Below are 22,304 nucleotides of genomic sequence, written 5' to 3' on the forward strand. Positions count from 1 at the left end.
ACTGAATGCATTCAACTGAAATGTGTCTTCTGCATTTAACCCAACCCCTCTGAATCAGAGAGGTGAGGGTGGCTGCCATAATCAACATCCACGTCTTCGGTGCCCGGGGAAATCGGTTAACTGCCTTGCTCAGGGGCAGAATGACAGATTTTGTAACCTTGTCAGCTCGGGGATTTGATCCAGCAACGTTTCGGTTACTGACCCACCGCTCTAACCACGGTGGTGGTGGTGAATATTCCCAGCTCTCAGCATGTAATCACACACACTAATATTTCTTCATATTTACAGTGGGGCAAAAAAGTATTTGGTCAGCCACCAATTGTGCAAGTTCTCCCACTTAAAAAGATGAGAGAGGCCTGTAATTTTCATCATAGGTACACTTCAACTATGATAGACAAAATGAGAAAAAAAATCCAGAAAATCACATTGTAGGATTTTTTATGAATTTATTTGCAAATTATGGTGGAAAATAAGTATTTGGTCACCTACAAACAAGCAAGATTTCTGGCTCTCACAGACCTGTAACTTCTTCTTTAAGAGGCTCCTCTGCCCTCCACTCGTTACCTGTATTAATGGCACCTGTTTGAACTTGTTATCAGTATAAAAGACACCTGTCCACAACCTCAAACAGTCACACTCCAAACTCCACTATGGCCAAGACCAAATAGCTGTCAAAGGACACCAGAAACAAAATTGTAGACCTGTACCAGGCTGGGAAGACTGAATCTGCAATAGGTAAGCAGCTTGGTTTGAAGAAATCAACTGTGGGAGCAATTATTAGGAAATGGAAGACATAAAGACCACTGATAATCTCCCTCGATCTGGGGCTCTACGCAAGATCTCACCCCGTGGGGTCAAAATGATCACAAGAACGGTGAGCAAAAATCACAGAACCACACGGGGGGACCTAGTGAATGACCTGCAGAGAGCTGGGACCAAAGTAACAAAGCCTACCATCAGCAAGGGCATTGAAGATGAACGTGGCTGGGTCTTTCAGCATGACAATGATCCCAAACACACCGCCTGGGCAACGAAGGAGTGGCTTCGTAAGAAGCATTTCAAGGTCCTGGAGTGGCCTAGCCAGTCTCCAGATCTCAACCCCATAGAAAATCTTTGGAGGGAGTTGAAAGTCCGTGTTGCCCAGCAACAGCCCCAAAACATCACTGCTCTAGAGGAGATCTGCATGGAGGAATGGGCCAAAATACCAGCAACAGTGTGTGAAAACCTTGTGAAGACTTACAGAAAACGTTTGACCTCTGTCATTGCCAACAAAGGGTATATAACAAAGTATTAAGATAAACTTTTGTTATTGACCAAATACTTATTTTCCACCATAATTTGCAAATAAATTCATAAAAAATCCTACAATGTGATTTTCTGGATTTTTTTTTGTCTGTCATAGTTGAAGTGTACCTATGATGAAAATTACAGGCCTCTCTCATCTTTTTAAGTGGGAGAACTTTCACAATTGGTGGCTGACTAAATACTTTTTTGCCCCACTGTATATCCCCCGTTTACAACTATTAGCATATTCAGGAAATGACAGCATGTGAGACCGCATGGTGAACATCATTAGCCGTAGTCGACACCATTAGTGGCTCATTTTAATGGAGAGGGGGGGGATAAATGTTGGGGCCCCGGGCCCTGGGGCAATGCTGCAGAATGAAGTGCTTTCCTTCACCCAAAGCAGAATCCTCTCCCTTATTTAGAGCCTCGTTGTGTGTTTACTATGACGAACAGCTGCAGGGCAAAGTCAAGGGAACTCATCATATCTCACAATAAGTGCTGCTCAGAGAGAGTGTGTGTGAGATGTCGTTTCCTCCATCGTGCTACAGTAGAACACACTGACTGATGGTGAGATAGGTGAGAGACAGCAGATGTTGCCTATGGGCTCTGTCATCATTCATATTCATCTCCTCTATGAACAAGAACACACAGTCCCAGGAAAGGTCCTTTAAAAGAGTAGACCTTAAAAAAGAGTAGACCTGCTGTGGTAGTTTACATTTTACATTTACATGTTAGTCATTTCGCAGACACTCTTATCCAGAGCGACTTACAGTTAGTGCATTCATCTTAAGATAGCTAGATGGGACAACCACATATCACAGGCATAGTAAGTACACTCTTCCTCAATAACGTAGCTGTCAGTAGTTTAGTCAGACAAATTATTTTTTAGACACGTTCAGTGATATTTGAGTGACTAGCTCAGAGGAAGATAATGAATTCCCTGTTGTAGCCTATTTATGGAGAAAGACATTGTGAAATAAAGGTCCCTGCACATTTTTCTCATGTTATTTATTAATGTGTCCTTTCATTCATACACTGCATTCAAAGTCGTTCCATTCTCGAATTACATTCATCACCCATCTCATCCCTGATTGGCCTACTTAACCCAAAACAAATGTAATTTCCCTCCCTCTTAATCTTGAACTACTCCAGTGTCCTTCATCTCAAAGTGAATTGAATTAATCTCACTGTTTTCCCTTGCCCAAGCCCAAGGGAGGGGCGGGAAAACACAGGTTTAGCCTGTTGTTACCAGATGCAGAAGCAGACCTACCAGAAGTGAAGAAAAGTCTCTCCATACATATTTGCCTGTTTGGCCCTGGGGGCAGCCACATGTTCTAGAGTTATGTGCGCATTAGTTCACCAGATGTTGAACAGACACCTTGTTCCAGCCTTCCAGGTATTTCTGCTGAATTACATAATGAACCGTTTAGTTAATTAACTTTATTAATACCTTCATCTTGAGGTGTTCCACTTATTCAGCCACAATGATAATGACTTTTATTTTTTTTACTATCAGGGAAATAAACTTGCTGACTTCTTTTCATCTCTGAACATGTCTCTATTTTCTGCTCCTCTGAGATCCTGAAATACCAAGAAATAGAGGGCGCTGTCCTCGTGGTAATGTTGATTGCCTCCACGAGGGAGAAAGGGGCGGACTACTGCTTCACAAAATTACCGGGGAAAGCGATTGGTTCACCGGCGGCCCATATATACACCCCGGTACGCATCGCTGGGCATTAGCCACAGTAGTTTTTCGGTGCAACGAGGAAGCGTGTGAATGAAAGGCTAAACAATATCACAGCACAGGAGCCATTGCTATGGGGGATCTGAATACTGTGCGGAGCTTTTCTCTTTGAAGTCGGCAATCTACATACATTTTAAAAAGTCAATGAAGGATACAGGATCCAGTCTGAAGCTTTCACCGAAATCCGGGATGGATCCTAACCAGAGCGTGAAGCGTAAAATCGTGGTCGTTGGGGACAGTCAGTGTGGAAAAACTGCTCTACTTCACGTCTTTGCGAAAGATTGTTTTCCAGAGGTATGTTGTTGGATGTTGTTTGGGTAAATACAAATAAACTTGCGTGTTTGTGCGGTTTGTAAGGCGTTACTTGGGGAAGTGTTGGAAAATAATATTTAACTTTCGTGTTCGCTTTTAGCACATGCCAAGTCTTCCATTATTCAAATGATACGCTTGCAGCGTTATGGATCAAATTGTGAAGGAAAATGTTTTTGTGGRTACAATTCCTTTTAACATTGTTTGATAATTTTGTGTGTGTGATCGTCAATGATGGGTTGTAAATTCTTTGTTATAGAATTATGTCCCAACGGTGTTCGAGAACTACACAGCCAGTTTCGAAATCGACACGCAAAGAATAGAACTCAGTCTCTGGGACACTTCAGGTGAGTAACTTTGCATTACAATGTTTTATTTTAAATCTCCATAGAATTTATTAAATATGACATTGCCACAGGGAACGAGTCCGACTGGAATTTGGATTGGAACAGTGAGCGTTCGAATTAGTCAACATTTCTTAACATTTCAATTTGTGGGGAATCAGAGTGCGCTCTGCCTGAAATCTTAATTTGACGGGTCATTCATATATTAAACAAGCCCAGTGAGTGGAGAGACTCTACAGAGATTGAACTCGGTGACGCGTCTCTAGCATGTTGGAATGGACCGCTGTAGCGCATGGATTTGTCTTCAATGTGCAGTGTCTACATCCACACCTGTCTCGGCGCATCTTGGTCCAGAGCTGAGTAAAAACAGATGACGCCATTTGGCACTCAGTTGAGGTACCAGCTAAGAAAACAAACACAATACATTTGCAAATGAATTATTTATATTGTGAGTTTTGCATAGCATTTAGAAAAAGACCTTTAGAAAAAGGCCTGATTGGTGACAGCAACAGGCTAACGGAACTTAATCACTCGGCTGCCATTTGGAATAGTTTTTGATGACTCAATAAATGCTGACACATTACTTACATCTGTTCTTGCTCAACATTTCCCCCATAGAGGTCCCGGGAGATCTAACCCTAAAGGCGTTTGCATAGTAGGCTCAGTTTTCTCTTAACAGAACTCGGCTAGGCGAAGTGAACGTATGTGCCTCCCATACTCTTAAAATATATTTGTTTCAAAAACGAGAAGAGGCATTAGTACTGTCTCCGTCTTGATACACCGTAGCTATTTAATTAAGTGTAAATTAATATAAGAACTTCAATTTATTACAGATTTCTTGAGTTACCGAGGAGGTCTTAGTCRTACAATTTTACACTAACTAAGATGTTTGGTCCATTATTTTTCAAGTGAAATATTTTGCATGACAACGAACACTCAATCTTCTCCACTGTTGCACAATTAACTCACTGTAGGGGGCGTAGAATTAGSCTACAGAATTTAGGCTTGCCTCAAGAAAAAAATGGGTGCGTGAACAGCCGAAAACCCTTGCCAGAGACCATAATATAACTGTTTCGGATGGGAAGCATGTGGACACCCTTAAGGCGTCAGTTTGGCTGGTCCTTAGCCGCACTCAGCTAGGCGAACTGAACGAGTGTGCTCGCATGCTCTCTTTAAAAAAAACTTCCTTTGAAAAACTACAAAAAAGCGGCATTAGTACAATTTGTCAATTTTGAGACGACATAGCCAGTATACGCTTCCTCAAAATAGTCAGAATTAAGATGACACAATAAATCTGTCATTCATTTTCTAGTTTTTGAAGACTAGATCTAAATAGCGCAGTTTACATCAAACGAAGGACTTGGTGCAGTATTTGTCAAAGAAAATGTTCATGAAAACAAGTCATATCATTGAATGACAAGACTTTATTGAAGAATCCCTACTGTTGCCCAATAACCGAAGAACCGTAGACTACCGATGTCTGCTTGCCTCGAGCCGAAAATAATACCTTACCGAGGCCCAAAACGAAAACGTAACAATGTCATAAAGTATTGTAACGACCCTGGGTTTATAAGCGCTGAAATCGACTCTGCCGCACGAGCATGCTTTTGCAGCACAGTCCATAGCGCGCCGGACTTCGGGCTTAGAAGGTCGAGGGTTCGAGACCTGCTCCCTGCTGTTTCATTACAGTATACATGAATTCTTCCGAACTGTTTCGCCTGGGAAGCATGCGGACGCCTTTAACCCAGCCCCAGGTGGTAATTATTTCCTATACTACAGCCTCAATCAGCCTGGACTGACTGGGGGATTGGGCTGCTCAACTCCCACGCTGCCTGCTGTAGGGGGAGGAAGAGCTGTGGGCTGCTTCTTCAGCTGGGGGGATAGGAGACTTCTGGGCAGCCTCCCCTCCTATGTCCACCAGCTGATTGTGGCTTCCCATGTGTCTGTCCAGGACATTACTCTGTGACTACACCACAGCTTCAGGAAAAGTTCAGCTCACCACACCAGGCCTGATATGGGTCATGTTGGGGAATGTCTTAGCTACACGGGGCAATATTATTTTACAAATGTAATCTTATAGCAGAAGCTGTTCATGAGGGATGTTTCTGTCCAGCATTACGAGAAGCCAGATGTTTTAGTATCTTGTGCTAATGTTAAAGCAGTTTGTTTGGAAGCATCACTATATACTGTGTGTTAATGGTTCTCGGGTCTAGCCATTGGAGCAGATGGTTGCAGGGACCTGGCACACAGCAAGTGTAGGTTTATCAGCTGTCAGTTGTCTCACCTCTAAGCCTCAGGCTCACCACTACACTGTTACTATCTGTGCATTATAAATGAGGTCATGTTTGTTATTGAACCCACCTTTATCRCCCAGTGTAATGAATGGCATGGTTTGTAAAGAGACACTGACTCGCAATCAGGTACAGGAAGAAAGCGGGGCACCACCCACCCTCTATTGCTGACTGGGTCCATCTTTATTGTCTTTATGCAGTGGTGTTTTKGATTAGAGGCTTATTTCAAACTGGAGGTCCATGTAAGGTGACTCATTAGATCTCCCACTGACATCCACCCGTTTCATGTAGATGCCCCTAAGGCTGGTCATTTACCTCTTGGAGGAGCAGGTCAGAGAATGAGTGCCTGGGAGGCAGGCTGTTGCTCTGGTGTTTAGGTAGGGTGTAGTAGTCAAGCACACACAGCATTTGGTCATTGCTGTCACTTGTTTGCAGCTTCTTGATGTCTTTAGTCTGAGACAAAGGCCTTAGGACAGCTTGTTTATATCTGGCTTTTTAAGGATTTCATGATTTTGTAGTTCAGCCCTTGACTGATATGGCTGGGCTGCCCTCTAATATGGTAGCACTGGCAGAGCTCTTGAATCTGGGTTGAGTGAGTTTGAGCTGCATGACATTCACAAGAGGCTGGATTTTTCTATTCACAAAAACCCCATTGTTTGCAACGCTTTATTTTATTTATTAAGCTCATTTTCAAAACTCTGCCTATATTGTGAGCAAAACCTTCTCTCCTTTTATATCTGAAGTACAGTGCCTTGGGAAAGTATTCAGAGCCCTCAACTTTTTCCACATTTTGTTACATTTTAGAATAACGTTGTAATGTATTAAATAAAAAATCCTCAGCAATCTACACACTACCCCATAATGACAAAACGAAAACAAGTTTTTAGACRTTTTTGCAAAGTGTTACACTTTATATAAATAAGTATTCAGACCCTTTGCAATTAGACTTGAAATTAAGCTCAGTTGCATCCTTTTTCCATTGATCATCCTTGAGATGTTGCTACAATTTGATTGGAGTCCACCTGTGGTAAATACAATTGATTGGACATGATTTTGAAAAGGCACACACATGTGTATGTCAGTTGACAATATGTCAGAGCAAAAACCAAGCCATGAGGTCGCAGGAATTGTCTGTAGAGCTCTGAGACAGGATTGTGTCGAGTCACAGATCTGGGGGGGGGGGTGTCTGCAGCATTGAAGGTCCCCAAGAACAGTGGCCTCATCATTCTTAAATGGTTTGGAACCACCAAGACTCTTCCTAGAGCTGGCGGCCCTTGGTCAGGGAGGTCACCGGTCAGGGATAGTCACCTCAGTGTTTTTAGAGGTCCCTGGAGACCCTTCTGTGTAGAAACATGTCCTCCATCAAACAGGGATGGCTAAGGAGGAGATGGGTATGTGGCTGTCGGAATCAGGGGACTGAACAAGCCTCAGGGTTGTACTGAAATGGGGCTAATGAGCTGTCTGTCAGCAGTGCCATCGACCATCCTCTCCTTTTCCTGTGCTCCTGTATTCTAGATTCCAATCTAGCCTGCTCCTAATCAGTTGCCCAGTCCCCCTTATGTTGAGACACTCTGGGGGGGGGGGGGGRTAACTGGMGGGATCTTTTATGTACTGTACAGCAGTGACCAGGGACGGGAGTGTCTAATTTTGTTTCTTAGATGAAGCTTTGAATAGCTAAACTAATCAGTGAAATCCTTCCCTTATCTGCTCCATTTAGACGAGGTCTCCTGTCCTAATTCTGACTGAGGGCTCTGGGCTGGGTATGAATGGACGCCAGAGCTCCAAGCAAGGAGCGCGTGTGGGAGAGCCCCATGAGCTTATTAAATAATTACACAAGCTGTTACTAATTTATGGATGTCCCTAGGTGTTGACTCGCACAGTAGCCTACAGTGACATGATGTCAGGGAGTAAGTTTGCTATCCCTGGGTCATTCTAACACATGCGCTGTATAAAATCTATGTCTAACTGATGAAATGTTGATTTTTAGCACAGTTACAGCGCAGAGCTGAGGAGATGTGATGGTGTATTAATTTGACCTTGTTTGCATATTTTGACCTTGCTCTTACACTTGTCTTTGCAGGTTCACCATACTATGACAACGTGCGACCTCTCTCCTACCCGGACTCTGATGCAGTCCTCATCTGCTTTGACATCAGCAGACCAGAGACCCTGGACAGTGTACTGAAGAAGGTGTGTGTTTCAGGGCTTGTATCTCCTGTATGTTGTAAGCTACCTCTGCTTTGCCCCTGAATTATAGTAGGAAGTGGCCTGTCCCACTAGCATTTTCACTCAGCCCCCTTGACCCTCTCTGAAAGGCTTCTTTTTTACTGGGTCAAGTGACTTCAAAAACCCCAGTGCTCCAAATTACTTTACCGGGCTGTACCAATGAGGGGACTAAAACTAGGGTTGTACCATTTGAGAGGAATGTGAAAACAAACTCACGTGAGGGTCAGTAGTCCAACCGACCTTGTTCACACATGGTCGCTCGGATTCCAGACACGGCTATTGTGGGTCTCAGTGCCCTTTGACCTGTGACGTCACCAACGCTCGGTATTGAACCAGCTGAGGCGTGTGGTCCTGTGTTGAACAATTCTGAGCAGACCTGGCATTGTGAGGGGAAACATGATGTTCAAGGCGCTGAATAAGCGGAAGAGGGTGTCTTCCATTACTTCAGTTGCGCGACAGAGAGCTAGCGCTGTCAGAGCGACCTTGTTTTGTTTTCAACGATGACCGCATGATAGAAAGAGAACGAGAGGGTGTGTGGGTGGTTGACTTGTTGAGATGCWCCAGTGTCCATCAATACAGCCCTTAATGCACATATTTTACTCACAGAAGCCCAAATCGTAACTTGATCTGTGCGCATAACAAAAAGTCAAGTTATCAACGCAAAACTCATGTTTTCTGACGCTGAATATAAACCAATCCTGTAAAAGAACAACTTTTTTTTGTACTAGAAGTGTTGCTGATCTCTCCCGTTCTCTTTCCTCTGTATAGTGGAGAGGAGAGATCCAGGAGTTCTGTCCCAACACCAAGATCCTGCTGGTGGGATGCAAGTCAGATCTCCGCACAGACCTCACCACACTGGTGGAACTATCCAATCACAGACAGACACCCGTGTCATACGATCAGGTAGGCGCTACATGCATTTTGCTCGTACTTTGACACTCACTAAGATGCAGTTCGTAGTTTTTATTGGACTTGTACTGTGTCTTTCACTTGGCACTATTAATTAATAAATGTGGCATCTGTTTACAGCTTTTTTTGTTTTAAAGTCTGCTAAATTGCATAGATTTTCAATACTGAAATATGCTTGTTCCAGAGTCTTTGTTCCTCTCTCACCCTGATTCTCTGTCTCAGGGCTCCAACATGGCCAAGCAGATCAGTGCTCCGTACATCGAGTGTTCGTCTCTGCAGTCTGAGAACAGCGTCAGAGACCTCTTCCACGTGGCCACGCTGGCCTGCGTCAACAAGGGCAACAAGAACGTCAAACGCAACAAGTCCTCCAGGAGCACCAAGAGGATCTCGCACATGCCCACTAGGCCCGAACTAACCGCTGTCACGTCAGACCTTCGCAAAGACAAGGCCAAGAGCTGTACTGTCATGTGATTGCCCTAGACTAGGGCGACTGACTGTTGTGGACTGTGGGAGGAGCAGGTGGGTGGTGAGGACTGTGCATAGAGCCCCTCCCCCTCCTTCTAGACATGCATGCAAAGCAGTGAGAAGGCGGGTTATCGCCGCACATTAAATCATCAGCCCCCCCCCCCAAAAAAAACATACCAACCTACATCTAGCTGCCCTACTCTGTGTCATAGGAGAAGTGCACAGGAGAGACTGAGGCCACTGAAGACTTTTAAAAAAGGATGGTCTTTAGTGTATTTTTTTTAAAGGTCAATAAACTAATCCACAAGAAAGAGGTGCTGACTTCTTGTCAACATTTCTTCACCCGCGGAAATGACATGCACTTTTTTGGTCCGGGATCTGGACAGTAAATGCGCTAATGTGGTGTCAGGTTTTGACTTGTCCTCAAAGAAAAAAAGTGTACTGTGGATTCACCACTGAGTGAGAAGATCCTTGTTCAGATGCGAGAGACCACTGCTGTGTTCTGCTACAGTGAAATGGTTTCGAAGAGAAATGGAGCTCTGCGCTGGCCCCCAGGTCTCGCACTTACAGTCAGAAGTTCGAAAGGACTGCCTGTGTTTTTTGTTTTGTTACTGCCTTGATGAGTTTGCCAAATGGAATTGGGATGTTTTTGTTATAAGCTGTTGCACACTGTTACGACAGAGCTGAAAGCCTTTTTAATGTGTTCTAGTACGTTGCATATTGTTCTAGCGCTGTTTTCGATCCTCAGCATCGCCTGCTTCCCCCTTGTTTTGCTGTCTTTTTATAATTTTACAACCAAAGAAAAGCTTGACAGAGTGGCGATGTCGCTCAGAGTAACAGTTGCTGACTACTGTTGTGATTGGCTATGATCGTTATGCAGCCAATCAATTGAAAGGATGTGCTACATCTCTTTTTGAGGACATATCCTACACCCTGGCTCCTCTGTCACTGGGTAGATTTCAGCTGTGGTGTCTAGCCCCGAAGCGTGTCACTCCGTAACTGTAGGGGTGAACACCCACACCAAGTTTTACATGCAGGATGGGGTTAATGATGCCAGTGCTGAGAAGGTCACTGAGCTCAAATCCATTATTGCACTGATTCTTTTCAAGGATGTCCTCAGCTATGCAATGCACGGATTCTGATGACCAATGTCTAGTTTTCAATGTTTGCTGGTTGAAGGACTGTACAGTGATGTTTGATTTGTGTGGCGCTCTAGTGCAGGCTACACATTACTCAGTCGATCTCTGGTGCAAGTGCACCAAAATCCATAGCCTACTTTATTTCAAACGCATATCTCATAGCTAGTATCATTGTTTGGCCATGGGCTTTGACTAGTTCACTGGGTCAGTAGGCAAAGTCAAGTAGCTAAGTAGAATTAGCCTGCAGACGCTGTAGCTATAGAGCCCTCCGCCCTCTCCAAGCAGCTGCTGGTAAAGTAGTCCTAAATCTAACAGCTGCAATTTTATTTTCTGTTATCATCATAGTACTTTGGTGTTTTCCAATTTCTCATAACTGGAGAAGTCTGAACKGCTTTGAGAATATTATTATCAGCCAGCGGGAGTAGCCTACTCTGTATGAAAATTGTTTAAATTAACGGTCAGTGTTAGCTGTAGAACATCAACCTCTTTTGAATGTTAAGTCCATTTGTACGTCTGTATGATTGTTACCACAGTATTTATTGAAGTTATATATTTTCCATTTGACAATAAAGTTCTGTGTACAGTACAAGGTCCAATTCTGTCTTGACTAAGACTTGATTTATTTTTTGTCAAACTGTCTGGAATACCACATTCTGCCTGGATATTTTCAGCCATTTTGTTTTTCTTGCTGCATCCTCAGTCTCCTAGCAGTAAAATAATTGCGTCGCTTGGGATAATTAAAACATCTGATTAATATTCAATTAAATATTTCATCCTTCTGGCGCATTAATAATCTGAGAACATCATGGACATGGTAACCGCACTCTTTTCAGAAATAGAAATGCTGTTTAATGAAATGATGTTGTGTTCTCTCATCCACTTGGCCAGCTTGCACTTTCTCACCAGGTTCAAACAACTGCCTATTAAGATGTCAATTAGGTTCGACTCCATAGATATGCTTTCACTCGCAAATGAACAGAATTAAGGCAAATGTATCCAGTTTAGTCAGATACTCCATGATAGTCTAGTCAGTTTCTTGTTTGAGTTTCACATTTTGTTTAACATCTGACTTATTTCAGGACTGGCTGTAGGCCTACAGTGTATTACTTTGAGTGTCTAGGTAACCACGATCACCCTGGACATGTTATTCATCTGACAACCTTCCCTGAGATGTGATAAGTAGCTGTTTCCATTACATTTTTGGGGGAGCGTTACTCAGCACATTAATAAATTGGTGACCCCCCCCCCCATCTGTTACATGTCTTGGGTAGACCGCGAAAGCCAGGATGGATAGAATGCAAAAACTAAGACTTGCCATTCTAATAAATTGGCTGCCTAGGCTAGTCGGTGCCATGGTGGAACATGCACTCCTTTAGCTCAAACAATTGGCTGGTGAAAGTTGCCAGCCAACCAGAAAAGCAAGGTGAMGMATTCTTGAAAGTCAGAAAAATCCTTGTCCTGCAAAGAAACAATATATTATATATATTGTAAAAAAAAAGCAGTAGGCATTTAGATTTAAATGGAGTGAAGCTTAGATATCACGTGGCCTCCATACMTTTAAGGTAGTCGGCAATCCGTTATTTGTCAAATGGTTTAAATTTTTCGCAATTAAGTTCGACAAAAGAATAATCTACCCCTGTCGAACAAATGTTGATCTTTAGAAAATGTTTTATCTGCCATTTCCATTACATGTGGCAATGATTTATTTTTTTGAGCCATTGCTTTTGTTGAAACCTGCCTACTGAATGTGATTCAGACATTCTACAGAACCATGCAGGACAGAACAGTGGCTGTTCTGCTCATCAGATCACAGATGGAAGTGTAGAATACCTGTTGATCCAGTGGGTGTGCATCAGAAGTCTTCTCAGGTGAAAGAAGTTGGACCTGTTCCAAAAAGGATCGGGGATTTCCTCCCTGGACCCTACCCAACTAAATGTTATGTTTTAAAGGGAAATGTAAAAAAAAAAATCCAGCTTCATATTCCTCTCCAGCACCACATCAACATGTGAAAATGGCACGTTTTGTAGTAAACAAGATGGGAAAGAAGTGTTTCCAATGACAACCATTTAATTGGCAATGCCTTGTCACAATCGGTTAAAATCACGATGCACACCGATGTCATTGGAAACATCTTCTGCCATCTTTTGTACTAAAAATAAATGTGTAATTTTCACATTTGTTGATGTTGGGGTGGTGCTCGAGATAATGAATATGAAGTAGATTTTTATATATTTTTTTTCACATTTCCCTTGAAATATGAATACCCGGTCCGTACGAACCCGAGGACAACCAGACCCAGCACCGTATAGACCCGGTGTGATCCAATCTGAGTCAGGGAAGCAGCTAAAGGTATATCATTTTTTAGATATGTTATTAATTAAAACTGTTAATGCACGCATCGAGAGAAAGAGGAACAGAGCTGGCAGCAACTTTTGTGAAAAGAAGCAGCAGCATAAATGAGTTTCTCTTTCTACTGCAGCAGTCAGGTTCAGGTCTGTACAGGTCCTTACCGGAAAATCACTTCTAATTACACATACCCAAGAACTGTGACAATCAAATCTGATGCAACCCGGATCCGAGGGTCAACTACAGAATTTCGGACCCGTCCCAGTCGGGTCTCGGGTCGACCCTGGGTAATCAGGTTCGGGCGGACCCATGAAGACCTCTACTGTGTATGTCTCTGTGTGTGGAATGCACAGCATCATCCAGCATCATGATGGATTACGTGCTGATATCGCAGTTTGCTAAGCTGAATTTCTTTCTCTCCGACCCCCCCCTCCCTTCCTTTCCTCTGCAGTGAGCAGTTTTTCAGGCAGAACCCCTGGTAAATCTGTGACACACAATACATTTGTCATCAGCAGCAAGGCATGTTGATTGCAGACAATTTGCCACGTGCATTGTGAATGCATAGTAATGATATCTGTAGGGGTCTTGTCACATGCACTAACTCTGTGAAAGTTCCCCTAACCATGTAATGCTTTAGATATATGTATTTTTTTTACAATCTTATATATCACCTGCTGGTCAATCAAGGTTACAGCTCAGATGACCCCTCTTTCCCTACAGCCCCAGTAGTCCCTAAAGAACCTGTGTCCTTGAACCCTAGAACATCTGCTGTACAGTCATTGGCCTATCCCGTAATATTCCACGAGGTATAGGGAGCATGATGCATGACAGTTCCTCAAGTATATGAGCTACACTACAACAATCTTAATGTGTTGTGAAAAGTGTTATTAAATGTAATGTCATGTAATATTTGAAATTGTATATAACTGCCTTAATTTTGCTGGACCCCAGGAAGAGTAGCTGCTGCCCTGGAAGCAGCTAATGGGGATCATTAATGAATACAAATACAAATAAATACAAATCTCCCTTCAACCTCCTCCACCTGATGACCTTTTGGCAGTTCAACATAATAGTGTTTTTTAGCTTGTGTGAAAACTGTTTGGGAATAAAGAATGTGTGTTTCGGTTTAGTTTATGCATGGTACTTGGTTTAGTAATAAACAAAGCAAATATGTATGCCCTGCTTTCCCTCCAGCTGCGCATGGTGCCTAATGAAAGAAAACTTGTGCATCCGTAGTTACGTCCCAGGAATCCTATAGAGACAATGAATTTCTATTATCTTTTGGTGTGTGTGTGTGTGTCTGTGACTAGATTGTGACAAAGTGGCCCCCGCTTGACTATAGAGAGAGAGGTGGAGGAGGGAAATAGAGGACAGGCTTTAGGGAACATTCTAATCCCCAGAAACAATTGGCCAGATTGTGAAGACGGCTACACACCAGCTCAAGTAAAGAATACTAACAGATGTCTAAAGTGCTTTAGAAAGAGACAGTGAATTCAAAACAGTGTAGTCCTCCTTTGTTCTATATTCAGCTTGATGGCAATTTCATGATTTTTTTATTTCAGGGTTCAAAGCGTAGACATATTCAGTGTTTCTGCACATCAGCTTTGATCATTTATTACACAAACAGGTTGGTGGCACCTTAATTGGGGAAAACTGGCTTKAGGTAATTGCTTGAGCAGAATAAGTGGAATAGTATCATTCCATTTCCTTCGTTCCAGACATTATTATGAGCCGCTCTCCCCTCAGCAGCCTCCTGTGTCGCAAAGATACAAAAAATTTGTGCAAAGTTTAATCACAGACTTTCTAAACCCAGAGGCACAACATCACGAGACTTCCGGAAACGCTTGCGAAACAGAACAGTAAGTAAAAAATTATTCCTTAGTTGTTTTCTATAGTCTGGCTGACACCAGCTCTCGAAGTCTTCTTGCTGTCTGGTCACTGGTCAGACAGGCTACATTTTTCTCGAAATACAACCAATGCTGCGATTCAAACTCAAAGTAGACAGCCCTATATATATTTTAGCAAGCTAGCGTCATACTTTTTTCTGACATGCTGAAAATGCAGCCTTGTTGATTATATTTGACACTTCACGGCCACCAGAGTTTGATATGTGACTACAGTTTGAATTGAATTGTGGGTCATATCCAGTGGTGATTTTAGCATGTAGATTTTGGTGGGTCAACATTTTTTTTTGTGGTATGCATGCCAGCAAAGCCACAACACTAAACAATACATGAATTGTACTATAGTAGACTTGATTCATGATGATGACTGTTAGCTTAGATTGTGAAAGTAAGATGTTGACATGATCAGTCCAATCAAAGTTACATATAACGTGATTTGACGTCATTTCTGTGGCCAAAGACCTTGAGCCTTTTTGGAAGGGCACTTCTATTGTAACTCTGTGGCAGCACCCAAAAGGCTCACATTCTTGATGTCTACCCTTACTAAAGGCGAGAGACAGTGTCCCCATGAGTGACAGAACACTGAGCCAATCATGGTGCAATGCTGAGCCAATCACGGTGCAATGCTCCTATTTTCTGCTGGCCTGCCCCACCACCACAGAAAGCACTGAGCTAGGCTGAAACACCTGCATTTTGGAGCTGCCTGTTTGTATGCAGCTTTATTAACTCACTGATATATATATATTTGACATTGTTTGCAAACTGATATGTGATACATATTAATGCCAAAATAACATGCAAAACAGGCTACCCCCCCCCCCCCCCCCCCCACCCCCCAAAAATGTCTTATGCCGCGTTCAAGTGCTAGTTGGAACTAGGAAACTTGCAGCAAGTAAGACATTTCTGAGTTTCCTAATGCAGCATTAAGTAATTGAATATGTTATTACTCCAACCTTGCGAAGTGACAAACTGACACGTATACATTTTCGTCAAAATCAACTTTATATTGAACGAGTGCCTTTGATTGGACGGCCTGCACATGCACAGTCTGGCTCGAGATGACCGTTAGACCCGGTGATTTGTTTCTCTGAACATGAGCTTAGCTACAAGCATGTTTAGGTTAATACTTCATTGTTATACTTCATCTTATGTCTTTACAGGATCTTTGTGAAGGAGTGTGAGCTGGAGGGGCAACTGTCACCTGCATGGGTGACAAAGAGGAACCTTAGGCTTAAAGAAAAATAAACTGCATCTTTGGGCTCCTCTCCCTCCCAGAAGGGTCCAGAWGTTTTATTTATTTATTTCACCTTTATTTAACCAGGTAGACAAGTTGAGAACAAGTTCTCATTTACAATTGCGACCTGGCCAAGATAAAGCAAAGCAGTTCGACACATACAACAACACAGAGTTACACATGGAGTAAAACAAACATACAGTCAATAATACAGTAGATAAATAAGTCTATATACAATGTGAGCAAATGAGGTGAGATAAGGGAGGTAAAGGCAAAAAAAGGCCATGGTGGCGAAGTAAATGCAATATAGCAAGTAAAACACTGGAATGGTAGATTTGCAGTGGAAGAATGTGCAAAGTAGAAATAGAAATAATGGGGTGCAAAGGAGCAAAATAAATAAATACAGTAGGGGAAGAGTAGTTGTTTGGGCTAAATTATAGATGGGCTATGTCCAGGTGCAGTAATCTGTGAGCTGCTCTGACAGCTGGTGCTTAAAGCTAGTGAGAGAGATAAGTGTCTYCAGTTTCAGAGATTTTTGTAGTTCGTTCCAGTCATTGGCAGCAGAGAACTGGAAGGAGAGGCGGCCAAAGGAGGAATTGGCTTTGAGGGTGACCAGAGAGATATACCTGCTGGAGCGTGTGCTACGGGTGGGTGCTGCTATGGTGACCAGCGAGCTGAGAGAAGGGGGGACTTTACCTAGCAGGGTCTTGTAGATGACCTGGAGCCAGTGGGTTTGGCGACGAGTATGAAGCGAGGGCCAGCCAACGAGAGCGTACAGGTCACAGTCGTGGGTAGTATATGGGGCATTGGTGACAAAACGGATGGCACTGTGATAGACTGCATCCAATTTATTGAGTAGGGTATTGGAGGCTATTTTGTAAATGACATCGCCGAAGTCGAGGATCAGTAGGATGGTCAGTTTTACGAGGGTATGTTTGGCAGCATGAGTGAAGGGTGCTTTGTTGCAAAATAGGAAGCCAATTCTTGATTTAACTTTGGATTGGAGATGTTTGATGTGAGTCTGGAAGGAGAGTTTACAGTCTAACCAGACACCTAGCTATTTGTAGTTGTCCACATATTCTAAGTCAGAACCGTCCAGAGTAGTGATGCTGGACGGGCGGGCAGGTGCAGGCAGCGATCGGTTGAAGACCATGCATTTCGTTTTACTTGTATTTAAGAGCAGTTGGAGGCCACGGAAGGAGAGTTGTATGGCATTGAAGCTCATCTGGAGGGTTGTTAACACAGTGTCCAAAGAAGGGCCAGAAGTATACAGAATGGTGTTGTCTGCGTAGAGGTGGATCAGAGACTCACCAGAAGCAAGAGCGACATCATTGATGTATACAGAGAAGAGAGTCGGCCCGAGAATTGAACCCTGTGGCACCCCCATAGAGACTGCCAGAGGCACGGACAACAGGCCCTCCAATTTGACACACTGAACTCTATCAGAGAAGTAGTTGGTGAACCAGGCGAGGCAGTCATTTGAGAAACCAAGGCTATCGAGTCTGCCGATGAGAATGTGGTGATTGACAGAGTCGAAAGCCTTGGCCAGGTCGATGAATACGGCTGCACAGTATTGTCTCTTATCGATGGCGGTTATGATATCGTTTAGGACCTTGAGCGTGGCTGAGGTGAACCCATGCCCAGCTCTGAAACCAGATTGCATAGCGAAGAAGGTACGGTGGGATTCGAAATGGTCAGGAATCTGTTTGTCGACTTGGCTTTCGAAGACCTTAGAAAGGCTGGGTAGGATAGATATAGGTCTGTAGCAGTTTGGGTCAAGAGTGTCCCCCACTTTGAAGAGGGGGATGACCGCAGCTGCTTTTCCAATCTTTGGGAATCTCAGACGACACGAAAGAGAGGTTGAACAGGCTAGTAATAGGGGTTGCAACAATTTCTGCAGATACTTTTAGAAAGGGTCCAGATTGTCTGATTTGTCGGGGTCCAGATTTTGCCGCTCTTTCAGAACATCAGCTGACTGGATTTGGGAGAAGGAGAAATGGGGAAGGCTGTGGGTGAGTTGCTGTGGGGGGTGCAGTGCTGTTGACCAGGGTAGGGGTAGCCAGGTGGAAAGCATGGCCAGCCRTAGAAAAATGCTTATTGAAATTCTCAATTATAGTGGATTTATCTGTGGTGACAGAGTTTCCTATCCTCAGTGCAGTGGGCAGCTGGGAGGAGGTGTTCTTATTCTCCATGGACTTTACAGTGTCCCAGAACTTTTTTGAGGTTGTGTTGCAGGAAGCAAATTTCTGCTTGAAAAAGCTAGCCTTGGCTTTTCTAACTCCCTGTGTATATTGGTTTCTAACTTCCCTGAAAAGTTGCACATCACGGGGGCTGTTCGATGCTAATGCAGTATGTGGAGGCTGGAGAAGGAGGTGACTGCCAGGGAGGCCTTGATTAAAATTAGTTTTATGTCATTTGTATGCATTTTATTTATAGCTATTCATGTATTCATGTTCTACTATTTTTGGTGAAGTCCTCTTTTTTTAAACCCAAATTTTGATTTCTGTTTTCTCATTGAAAAGTGTTTCTTGTAATAAACATTTTTATTTAGTATTGGCACATCTACTGTTGGTGTTTTACTTTGAACATTAAAAATTCACTCACACATCTGAGATATCTTGTTGCAAACACATCAACCACATGTTTGATTCCATCGACTCCATTCCAGCCATTATTATGAGCCGGACTCAGTTCAGCAGCCTCCACTGGTCGGCAACTACAACACCTGACAGTGCAAAATAACAAACAAGGAGGGGAAAGCAAAAGCAAATCTTCAAAATGTCCCTCTTTTGTCTTATCTGTTGTTTAAACCAATGTGTTTTCCTCAAATACAAYATGCAAGTTAATAATAGTGATTCAGTATGCTGCTACCAGTCCAGTGATTTAGACCATGTGGTAAAGTGGTAGCATACCAAATCATAAACAACTGAGTAGGCTACATAACGTTCTCTCCACAGTTGTAACTCACATGCCACTTTCCACATACTCAGTGCTGTAATCAGTAACCATGGTATATAGATCTTCCTAGCAACAAAGGCCTTGAAGCATCAAAAACAGTAACCATAATATCCTCTATGATTAAAGCAGTAATGTGAGAAAAACTAAGTCTTATTTGAACTGTATTCGGCACTGATGCAGCAATATTCCACCCATCACATATTTCCACTTCACTGTACCCCTCCAGACCTCTTCTCTTCCCTACTGCTTTGCTTTGGTGAAATCTCCCAGGATCCTCCACTGCGTGGCTAAATTGCACTGCAGGCTCCTGTTCCTCTGGCTGGGAGACTGGAGTTTAATCAGACTGCACCAGAAGAGAGAGGCTACAGATCTACTGTACACACACACACACACACACACACACACACAACACACACACACACACACACACACACACACACACACACACACACACACACACACACACACACACACACCACACACACACACACAACACCCACACACACACACACACACACACACACACACACCACACACACACCACACTGCACAAAAGCACACACACTAACACAAAAGCACACACATAAACTAACCCTTGTTCTATCGAAACAATCACATTTCTTTTCACATAGTCACATAACTTTGAGGCAAATTCCTGACTGGAGTAGCCTTCCCTCCCCCCAGTCTGTTTCATATAGGATTGATGTCAATAATACAAAGGTCTGTTAGTGATTATATGTCAGCATCTCTCTGTAGGGAATCCTCCTCATCTCTGTTGGAATCAACAGCAACACTACAGAAGAATAGAATCTCTCTGCAGCCATCTGCAGACAACACAGTGTCTCCTTATACCACCAACAGATATTACACTGCTGAAATAATGAGGCAGATTTTYTTTTTTTAAAGAAACTCCAGCTCATAACAGTATGATCGATATAGAGATGTATCTCTTTGTGACAGGGGATGCAACCGCAAGTGGCTGTGCCACTGAAATACAAGGCAATGGAATATGATGAGTGTTGCTGGCAATACTGACATTATTCACTTTGTCATTGAGATTGTGCTCGGATCAAATCAAATTTTATTAGTCACATGCGCCAAATACAACAGTGAAATGCTTACAAGCCCCTAACCAACAATGCAGGGTAAAAAATATGAATAAGAATAAGAAATAAAAGGAACAAATAATGAAAGAGCAGCAGTAAAATAACAATAGCGAGACTATACACARGGGGTACCGGTACAGAGTCAATGTGCGGGGGCACCGGTTAGTCAAGGTAATTGAGGGGATATGTACATGTAGGTAGAGATATTAAAGTGACTATGCATAGATAATAACAAAGAGTATCATTGGCATAAAAGAGGGGGTGGGGAGAGGCAATGCAAATAGTCTGGGTAGCCATTTGATTAGATGTTCAGGAGTCTTATGGCTTGGGGGTAGAAGCTGTTTAGAAGCCTCTTGGACATAGACTTGGTGCTCCGGTACATCTTGCTGTGCGGTAGCAGAGAGAACAGTCTATGACTAGGGTGGCTGGAGTCTTTGACAATGTTTTGGGCCTTCCTCTGACACCTCCTGGTATAGAGGTCCTGGATGGCAGGAAGCTTGGCCCCAGTGATGTACTAAGCTGTATGCACTACCCTCTGTAGTGCCTTGCGTTCGGAGGCTGAGCAGTTGCTATACCAGGCAGTGATGCAACCAGTCAGGATGCTCTCGATGTTGCAGCTGTAGAACCTTTTGAGGATCTGAGTACCCATGSCAAATCTTTCAGTCTCCTGAGGGGGAATAGGTTTTGTCGTGCCCTCTTCACGACTGTCTTGGTGTGCTTGGACCATGCTAGTTTGTTGGTGATGTGGACACCAAAGAACTTGAAGCTATCAACCTGCTCCACTGCAGCCCTGTCGATGAGAATAGGGACGTGCTCGATTCTCCTTTTCCTGTAGTCCACAATCATCTCCTTTGTCTTGATCACGTTGAGGGAGAGGTTGTTGTCCTGGCACCACACGTCCAGGTCTCTGACCTCCTCCCTATAGGCTGTCTTGTCATTGTCGGTGATCAGGCCTACTACTGTTGTGTCATCGGCAAACTTAGTGATGGTGTTGGAGTCGTGCCTGGCCGTGCAGTCATGAGTGAACAGGGAGTACAGGAGGGGACTGAGCACGCACCCCTGAGGGGCCCCTGTGTTGAAGATCAGCGTGCCGGATGTGTTGTTACCTACCCTTACCACCTGGGGGCGGCCCTTCAGGAAGTCCTGGGTCCAGTTGCAGAGGGAGGTGTTTAGTCCCAGGGTCCTTAGCTTAATGTTGAACTTTGTGGGCACAATGGTGTTGAACGCTGAGCAGTAGTCAATGAACAGCATTCTCACATAGGTGTTACTTTTGTCCAGGTGGGAAACGGCAGTGTGGAGTGCAATAGAGATTGCATCATCTGTGGATCTGTTAGGGCGGTTTGCAAATTGGAGTGGGTCTAGGGTTTCTGGGATAATGGTGTTAAGGAGAGCCTTGACCAGCCTTTCAAAGCACTTCATGGCTACAGACGTGAGTGTTACGGGTTGGTAGTCATTTAGGCAGGTTACCTTAGTGTTCTTGGGCACAGGGACTATGGTGGTCTGCTTAAAACATGTTGTTATTACAGACTCGGACAGGAAGAGTTTGAAAATGTCAGCGAAGACACTTGCCAGTTGGTCAGCGCATGCTCGCAGTACACCTCCTGGTAATCTATCTGGTCCTGCGGCCTTGTGAATGTTGACCTGTTTAAAGGTCTTACTCACATCGGCTGTGGAGAGCGTGATCACACAGTCGTCCGGAACAGATGGTGCTTACATGCATTTTTCAGTGTTATTTGCCTCGAGGCGAGCATAGAAGTAGTGTAGCTCGTCTGGTAGGCTCGTGTCACTGGGCAGCTCTCGGCGCTGCTTCTCTTTGCAGTCTGTAATGGTTTGCAATTCCTGCCACATCCGATGAGCGTCGGAGCCGGTGTGGTACGATTCAATCTTAGCCATGTATTGACACTTTGCCTGTTTGATGTTTCATCTGAGGGCATAGCGGGATTTCTTATAAGCTTCTGGGTTAGAGTCCCACTCCTTGAAAGCGGCAGCTCTAGCCTTTAGCTCAGTGCGGATGTTGCCTGTATTCCATGGCTTCTGGTTGG

The 22,304-nt window shown here is 43.6% G+C and overlaps 1 protein-coding gene across 1 annotated transcript; it reads left to right on the forward strand.

Annotated features, from left to right (window-relative positions):
* The first annotated feature begins 2,998 nt into the window (after positions 1-2,998).
* LOC111959696 (rho-related GTP-binding protein RhoE) lies at positions 2,999-11,310 on the forward strand. Its single transcript, XM_023981458.2, has 5 exons — positions 2,999-3,325; positions 3,600-3,687; positions 8,056-8,165; positions 8,970-9,104; positions 9,333-11,310. Exons 1-5 carry the CDS (start codon positions 3,176-3,178, stop codon positions 9,579-9,581), a joined length of 732 nt encoding a protein of 243 aa, XP_023837226.1. The 5' UTR covers positions 2,999-3,175; the 3' UTR covers positions 9,582-11,310.
* The last annotated feature ends 10,994 nt before the right edge of the window (positions 11,311-22,304 follow it).

The sequence above is a fragment of the Salvelinus sp. IW2-2015 genome, linkage group LG36, assembly GCF_002910315.2.
Source record: "Salvelinus sp. IW2-2015 linkage group LG36, ASM291031v2, whole genome shotgun sequence".
Lineage (NCBI taxonomy): Eukaryota > Metazoa > Chordata > Actinopteri > Salmoniformes > Salmonidae > Salvelinus > Salvelinus sp. IW2-2015.

Coding starts and splice junctions, on each gene's coding strand:
- LOC111959696 (XM_023981458.2), top strand. CDS start 3,176: ATGAAGGATACAGGATCCAGTCTGAAGCTTTCACCGAAATCCGGGATG. Junction 3,688..8,055: donor CAGTCTCTGGGACACTTCAG/GTGAGTAACTTT, acceptor TTGTCTTTGCAG/GTTCACCATACTATGACAAC. Junction 9,105..9,332: donor CACCCGTGTCATACGATCAG/GTAGGCGCTACA, acceptor TCTCTGTCTCAG/GGCTCCAACATGGCCAAGCA.